The sequence below is a fragment of the Colius striatus genome, unplaced genomic scaffold (assembly GCF_028858725.1).
Source record: "Colius striatus isolate bColStr4 unplaced genomic scaffold, bColStr4.1.hap1 scaffold_38, whole genome shotgun sequence".
Lineage (NCBI taxonomy): Eukaryota > Metazoa > Chordata > Aves > Coliiformes > Coliidae > Colius > Colius striatus.
The window spans coordinates 204884-212543 of NW_026908522.1; the positions used below are offsets into that span (position 1 = coordinate 204884).

The window sequence follows — 7660 nt, forward strand, 5'->3', positions numbered from 1 at the left end:
GTGACAGCCCCGCAGCCAATCAGAGGCGGGCTCGCCTCAGGGCACAGAGGGAAGGTGAGGCCAGGGAGCCCAACATGGCAACAGGGGAAGGAAGGAGAGGAAGGAGGAGAGGTCACTGGTGAGGGATCAGACTGAGGCCTCCTGCAGAGCCGGCCTCTGCAGCACCCTCCCCGCTGCTCTCCCCACTGTTCTGTAACAGCCAGTGTGTGTCTGTGGGAAATGATTTGTGCCCAGTGTGTGAACATAAAAGGTTTGAAGCCCCTCTGGTGTGATGTGTGTGAGGGAATCAGTGTCCAGGGTGTTTGAAGCCCCTCTGGTGTGATGTGTGTGAGGAAATCAGTGTCCAGGGTATTTGAAGCCCCTCTGGTGTGATGTGTGTGAGGAAATCAGTGTTCAGGGTCAGGAAAAATGTGGGTAATGTGTATCAGTATTCTCCAATATTTGTTCAAGGTCAAAGCTTGAGTTGATGGTGACATGCCATTGAGAGTTGTTCAGTCCAGAGAGAAGAAGAGATTTGGCAGGAACGTGCCATAAACCCTATAGCCTGAAAAAATCAGCCTGGCCTCAAGTTAGCTTGAATTGGGGTGATCCTAAAGAGACAGACAGAATTGGTCAAAGGATGGTTAGAAACTGATAGAAGAGATGGAAGTTGTCAAAGAGCGGGCTGGGGGTGCGGGACACGGGGAGACACCCGCGAGTTGCCGCTGCCGGCTGACAGCCCGTCCCTTGCGCAGGGCTGTTGGTGGCGCGCAGGCGGGGAGGAGAGGGAGGAGTAGAGAGAGGAGAAGCCCATGATGCCGCTGGCTGCCCTTGCCGCCAGGGCACGTTGCTGGCTCACGGAAACTTTGGTGTCCACCACAACCCCGAGGTGTTTCTCTGCAGAGCTGTTTCCAGCTGGGTGAGCATGGACTGTCCTGGTGCTTAGGGCTGTTCTGCTCCCGGTGCAGCAATGTGTCCTAAGTGCTTGTTGAGCTCTGTGAGGCTGCTGGTAGCCTACTGCTGCAGCCGGCTGAGGTGCCTCAGGCTATCAGCAGCACAACCCTGCGCTGGATCAGCCGCTCGTTGCAGAGCGCTGTCACCCGCACATGTGCTGAAGGCAAATGCTGTCCGTTCCCGCACGTCTGCCCCCGCCACATCTCTGCCGCGGCTCTTAGCGCCGATCGAACGGAGCAGCCTTTTGATGCCGTCGGGTCATCTGCGGCACCGTCCCCTCGTTTCCTGCAGCTCTGAAGCTCGCCAGCACCGTTTGGCAGGGGCTGAGCGTGTGCGCAGGAGCGCTGGGGCCGAGCAGGGGGCCAGCCCGCGCCGGTGCTGTGGCGCCGCCCCTTCTCCTGCGCGGAGGGGCCCTGTCGCCGGGGGGCCGGGCCGGGGCGGCCGTGCGGGCTTCGGGCAGAGGCGCGGGCGCTGTGGCGGCGAGGGGCCGAGGCGACGGGGCGGGCAGCGGCGGGCCCGAGCTCGGCTCCGCTCGGCTCGTGTGCGGCCCAGCCGGGCCCTTGTTCCGCCGATGGCGGCCGGGCCGGGGCCGTGGCTGCTGGGCTCGGGCTTGGCCTTGGGGCCGGCAGGTGAGAGGCGGCGGGCGGGGAGGGCGGCGAGCCCGGGGCGGGGGCAGCGGCAGCGGGAGGGAGGGGGACAGGGAGGGGGAGAACAGGGAGAGGGACGGGTGGAGAGAGAAGGAGAAGCCGGGAGAGGGCGAGGGAAAGTGAGAAGGAGAGAGGGAAGAGCAGGGTGAGGGAGGGTTCGGGTGCGGGGCTTGCCCCGCTGTTGCGGCTGTGTCCGGGCCGGGCGGGGGGCGCTGGGGCGGCGGGTGCCCGTCCTCGGGCCGTGGGCGCGCCGTGCCCGGTGCCCGCGCTCTCCGTCCGTCCGTCCGTCCGCAGGCGTGTGGGCGCAGCTGAGGCTGGTGGAGGCCGGCGGAGGGCAGCGAGCGCCCGGGGACTCCGTGCTCCTCTTCTGCCGCGGACACGGCTTCAACTTCGGGACATATGCAATAAGATGGTACCGTCAGGCACCTGGAGGCAGGCTGGAGTGGGTGTCCTTTATCTCCCCTAGTTCATCACTGATTCAACGTGCACCGGCAGTGAATGGTCGAGCCTCTGTGTCCCGGGACAATTCCCGGTTTAGGACAGCTCTGTCTCTAAGTGCCCTGAGCCCACAGGACTCTGCCCGCTACTTCTGTGCTGTTCGCACACACAGGGATGGGAAATGTAAATGAGTTTCATCAGAAACCTCCTGGCACTGCCCCAACTCTGGGCCTCAAAACTGGGGACTATTCCCACACTTTTTCAGTGCTGCTCCCCAGAGAGTTGTGTAGTTACAGCATCAGTTTTCCAGTGTTGATTCTGAAAGGGTCATTTCAGTTGGTTTTGTCCCTTTCTGTCCTGACCCTTCTGATTGCCATCTCCCCATATCTCAGGCTGATCCTTACCCCTGTCACACTCCATAACCTTTTGGCCTTTGTAAACAGTTTTTGCTGTTAGCCTTGGTTCCCACCCAGCCATGGCCCAGCTGGTGGGGTCTGTAAATAGCCTTGCTGTGGTTTTGGGCATGGCTCAGGCTCACTCAGTCTAGCCCACAACTTAGCTGCCTGAGGACTGGGTAGAGAAAATGAGGGAAATACAGTGTCATTTGGAAGCTTTGGAGCAGAATAGGGAATTTGTGCTTTTTTTTCCCAGATCTGAGACTGTAACAGGAGCAAGGGACAGCTTGAGAGCTGTGGGGCCATCTTCAGAATCCCAGCAGCAACGGCGTGCAGTGCTGCTCCAGAGAAAACTTGGGGTGGACCTGCAGCACATCTCTTTTTGCCCAGAGAGGTTTTGCTGCCAGGTGAGTTGTGGTAGTTTAGACCAGTGTCCACCAAGTCATTAAATCACTCCCCCTCCTAAATGGGACAGGAAAGAGAAAGAAATAGAACAAACCACTGTGAGTTAAGGACAGAGAGCTCACTCAGCAGTGAGCGTCACGGGCAAAACAGACTCAACTTGGGGAGAAAAAGGTTTGATTATTACAAAAGAAGAGCAAGGAGATGAGAAATAAAACCGTCTGAAAACCCCCTCCCCCCACCCCTCCTCTGGCCAGGACTCCCCTTCCTTCCCCCCAGCAGCGCAGACCATGGGGCTTGTGGTCAGTTCATCACAGATGGACTTTGCCGCTGCTGCTGCTCAGGGAGAGGCCTCCTCACGCTTCCCACTGCTGCACTGTGGGGTCCCTCCCACGGGAGACAGTCCCTCCCCAACTGCTGCAGCGTGGCTCCTTCCCACGGGCTGCAGCTCCTCACCAACTGCTCCAGCCTGGGGCCTGCCATGGGGGCAGCTCCTCACACCCTGCCCCAGCGGGGGTCACCCACCGCCACAACAGTCCCACGGGGACACACTGCTCCAGCCCGGGGCCCTCCCAGGCTCACAAGCGCTGACACAAACCTGCTCTGCACGGGCACCAAAAAAGAGGATTTAGACCCTAAAAGTGTCAGTTTAGACTAAAAAATGGAGATTGAGAGCATAAAAGAGGGGGACTAGACCGAAAACAAGGATTTACCCCTTAGAAACAAGACTTTAGGCCCAAAAAATGAGGATTTAGACCCTAAAACTGTGGGTTTAGACCCAAAAAACGAGGCTTTAGATCCTAAAAGTTTGGGGTTAGATCCAAAAATGGGTATACAACTGGGGGTTTAGATCCCAAAACAAGGCTTTAGACCCTAAAATCTAGACTTTAGACTCCAAAAATGAGGGTTTAGACCCTAAAACAGTGGGTTTAGATCCCCAAATACAAGGATTTCGACCCTGAAACTAGGGATTTAGGTGGTATAGATAGACCTTAAAACAGGGGGGTTTGACCAAAAGAGAGAATTTAGTCCCTAAAACTATGAGTTTTGGCATTAAAATAAGGCTTTAGACCCTTAAACAGTAGGATTTATACTGAAAAAGAGGATTTAGACGCTAAAACTGGTTGTTTAGATGCCCTAAAACAGGGAGTTTAGACTGAAAACCAGGACTTAGACCCTAACGCTGGGTCTTTAGACCCCAAATACAAGGATTTAGACCCTAAAACCAGGGTGTTAGTCCTAAAAACGAGGATCCAGACCCTAAAACTGGGAGTTAAGACACCAAAATAAGGGGATTTAGGTGCTAAAACCGAGGGTTTAGACCCCAAAAATGAGGATTTAGACCCTAAAGCTAGGGTTTTAGCCATAAAAAAGAGGATCCAGATCCTAAAACTGGGAGTTTAGACAGCAAATACGAGGATTTAGACCCAAAACCAGGTGGTATAGACCTCAAAACAAGGATTCAGACCCTAAAAACTAGACTTTAGGCTGCAAAAATCTGGATTTAGACCCTAAAACTGTGGGTTTAGACCCAAAAAAGGAGATTTAGACCCTAAAACAGGGAGTTCAGACCGAAAACTAGGACTTAGACTCTAACACTGGGTGTTTAGACCCCAAATACAAGGATTTAGACCCTAAAACCAGGGGTTTAATCTGCAAAACTGGGATAAAGACCCTAAAAGCGGGAGGTGCGGAGGCTCGTTGGCGCCCCACAGCCTCCATTTCCCATCACCCCCAGCGCGTCGCTGCCGCCCAAAGCCGCGGGCGGGAGCCGCGGTGCGTGCCGGGAGCTGTAGTTGTGCGGCGGCGCCCGGCAGGAGGCGGCGTGCGGCGGAGGGGGCGGGGCCTCGGGTTCCCAGCGTGCCCCGCGCGGAGCCCTTGCTCGTGCCCCGCTGGCGTGGGCTGCAGGAGGCGGTGGCTGTGCTGGAAGCTCATCGTGGAGCGAGCTCCTGGCAGCAGCTGGGAGCCTGTGGGGAGGTGCCCGTGCAGAGCAGGTTTGTGTCAGCGCTTGTGAGCCTGGGAGGGCCCCGGGCTGGAGCAGTGTGTCCCCGTGGGACTGTTGTGGCGGTGGGTGACCCCCGCTGGGGCAGGGTGTGAGGAGCTGCCCCCATGGCAGGCCCCAGGCTGGAGCAGTCGGTGAGGAGCTGCAGCCCGTGGGAAGGAGCCACGCTGGAGCAGTTGGGGAGGAGCTGTTTGGGACTTCTGAGGGGTGAACTGTGTGGCTACTGGGAGGCACTGGGGAGTACTGGGAGTTACTGGGTGTGAACTGGGAGCTACTGGGTATTACTGGGCGGCTCATTGAGGCACAAGGGGCTGCAGTGAGGAGAACTGGGAGTCACTGGGAGCTACTGGGGACCTCTAGGGGTGAACTGGGGGTTCCTGGGGAGGGATTTGGGACTTCTGGGAGCTACTGGGAGGAGGCTACTGAGGGATAAACTGGGAGGATGTGGGAGTCTTTGGAGAGGGGAGTTGGGGCATTTTTAGGCCGTTTGGGTTGTTTTGAGTCCTTGAAGAGTCTTGGGGGGTGTCGAAGACTTTTGGGGTGTTTTGGGGTTCCCTCCTCATCCTGAGCCCTGTCCCCAGCGTGGTGTGCCAGAGCAAATGCTGCGTTCCTTGAACTGGCCCAGTGACCCGAGTACTTCATGGTGGCATTTCTGTGAGCCATGGTTACAGCATTGATCTCAGGCAGATGGGGTTTTATTTCTTGAGGACGGTTCCCTTTCTCTCTGTGTATGAGCAGGTGGATCAGCACAGATCAGCAGGTCACCACCAAGGCTGCCATTCCTGTAGCCTGCCGTGTGCCCTGGCATCTCTGTGTCACATTTCTGGGGAGGATCTTGCCATAAGCTAATGCAGCTGTTTCTTGCTGCCAAACTGGAGTCCTGACTCTGGCAGGGGTGCACCGACTGGCTGAAGCTGTCTTCCTCTGCTGATGGTTCAAGGAAGGAGTGTAGTCCAGGCTTTGTCTTTGTGGTACTTGTGCAGCAGAGACCAAACAGCTGAGGACTTGCTCCTGCCCTGCTCTGTTCTCTCGCTGCATCTCTGAGAGGAAGCAGCGACAGAGCAGAAACGGGACGTTGAGGGGGGTTCAGTTGCACTGAGTGTAGCAGGAGAGAGCAGTGTCTGTGCAGGGATGGATTTGCACAGGAGCCCTCAGCGTTTCTGCTGCCCTCAGGGAGAACTGAGCGAGGGCTGCGAGGCCAGAGGACGGGCTGTGGGTGAGAGCAGAGCCAGGGCAGCCGGGCTGTGCCCCTGCCTGGTGCCCAGCGCCCTGTTCCTGCCCCTTTGTGGCCGTCCCCTGTGAGCCTGCACAGCCCCAGCCCCTGCTGAGAGCAGAGGGATCCCCCTCACACCACTCCGTGTCTCGCCCTTGCTCAAGCTCTCAGCCCCCCACGGCCAGCCAAGGGCACTGAGGGCTCATTTCCCCGCCCAGCAGCACTGTCTGTGCCTCCGTGTGTCTGTGCTCTCTGTGGGGCACTGAGGGCACATTTCCCCCACCCAGCAGCACTGTCTGTGCCTCAGTGTGTCTGTGCTCTCTGTGGGGCACTGACACAGCACAGAGATCCCAGCCAGAGCTGCTGCGGCCCTGCAGAGGAGAAGGCTGAGCTCAGGGGCCCTTCTCAGCGCTGAGGGCTCCCTGCAGGGCGGGGGGCGAGAGGCTGGGGCCGGTGTGTGCTGTGTGGTGGGCAGGGACGGGACACGGGGTGCCGGGCACACGCTGACACAGGGGCGGCCACCCAAGGCCCTCCCTGGGTACCCCCAGGCACTGCCCATGCGCAGCCTGGGGTGTGAGGGGACGCGGCACGCAGCGGCTGCACGGGCACAGAGACACACAAGGGCAGCATCTGCCCAGCTCCTGCTTGTGCCCTCCAAGGGGAGGCCTTGGCAGCTCAAAAGGAGGGGGTTTGACCCAATGGGATGCTTTGGAAAGCTAAAAACGAGGCTTTCAATGCTAAAACCAGAAGTTTGGAGCTAGATACAAGGCTTTGGAAGACAAAAAAAGAAACCTGGGCCCTAGCATGAGGGTTTGGAAGCTAAAAAGGAGCAGGTCTTTTTGAACCTAAAAAACACCCAGTTGTATACCCATTTTTGGGTCTAACCCCAAACATTTAGGATCTAAATCCTCATTTTTTGGGCCTAAAGTCTTGTTTTTAAGGTCTAAATCCTTGTTTTTGGCCTAAACCCCCTCTTTTAGGGTCTCAATCCCCATGTTTTAATCTAAACCCACAGTTTTAGGGTCTAAATCCCTTTTTTTGGTGTGTAAAGTCCCAGATTTAGGGTCTAGATCCTTGTTTTTAGGACTAAACCCTGTTGTTAGGGTGTAAATCCTTGTTTTCCGGGTCTAAACTCCCAGTTTTAGGGTCTGTATCCTTATTTTTAGAACTAAATCCCTGGTTTCAGGATCTAAATATGCATTTTTGGTGTCTAAACTCCTAGTTTTAGGGTCTAGACCCTCTTTTTTATTGCTAAAACCCTAGTTTTGGGGTCTAAACCCTCATTTTTTTGATCTAAAGTCTAGCTTTTAGGGTCTAAAGCCTTGTTTTTGGGATCTAAACCCCCAGTTGTAGACCCATTTTTGGGTCTAACCCCAAGCTTTTAGGGTCTAAATCATCTTTTTTGGGTCTAAGCTCCTGGTTTAAGGGTCTTAATCCTGACTTTTTGGGCCTAAAGCCTAGTTTTTAGGGTCTAAATCCTTCTTTTAGGTGTATAACACCTGGATTTGGGTCTAAATCTACCCAATAGGATGCTTTGGAAAGCTAAAAACGAGGCCTTGGATGCTAAAAACTGAGGTTGAGACCCGAGAATGAGGGATTGAAAGCTGAAAAGGAACAGATTAAAGCTAAA

General features: G+C 56.0%; 1 gene segment (V, D, J or C); it reads left to right on the top strand.

The window, feature by feature from the left end:
• Positions 1-1552: 1552 nt before the first annotated feature.
• On the top strand, positions 1553-2209 carry LOC133629297 (Ig heavy chain V region C3-like; the record flags this gene model as incomplete). The annotated part of the segment is given in 2 exon segments: positions 1553-1562; positions 1875-2209. Coding segments are annotated over 2 exon segments (345 nt in total), but the record flags the coding sequence as incomplete, so codon positions are not given.
• Positions 2210-7660: the final 5451 nt, after the last annotated feature.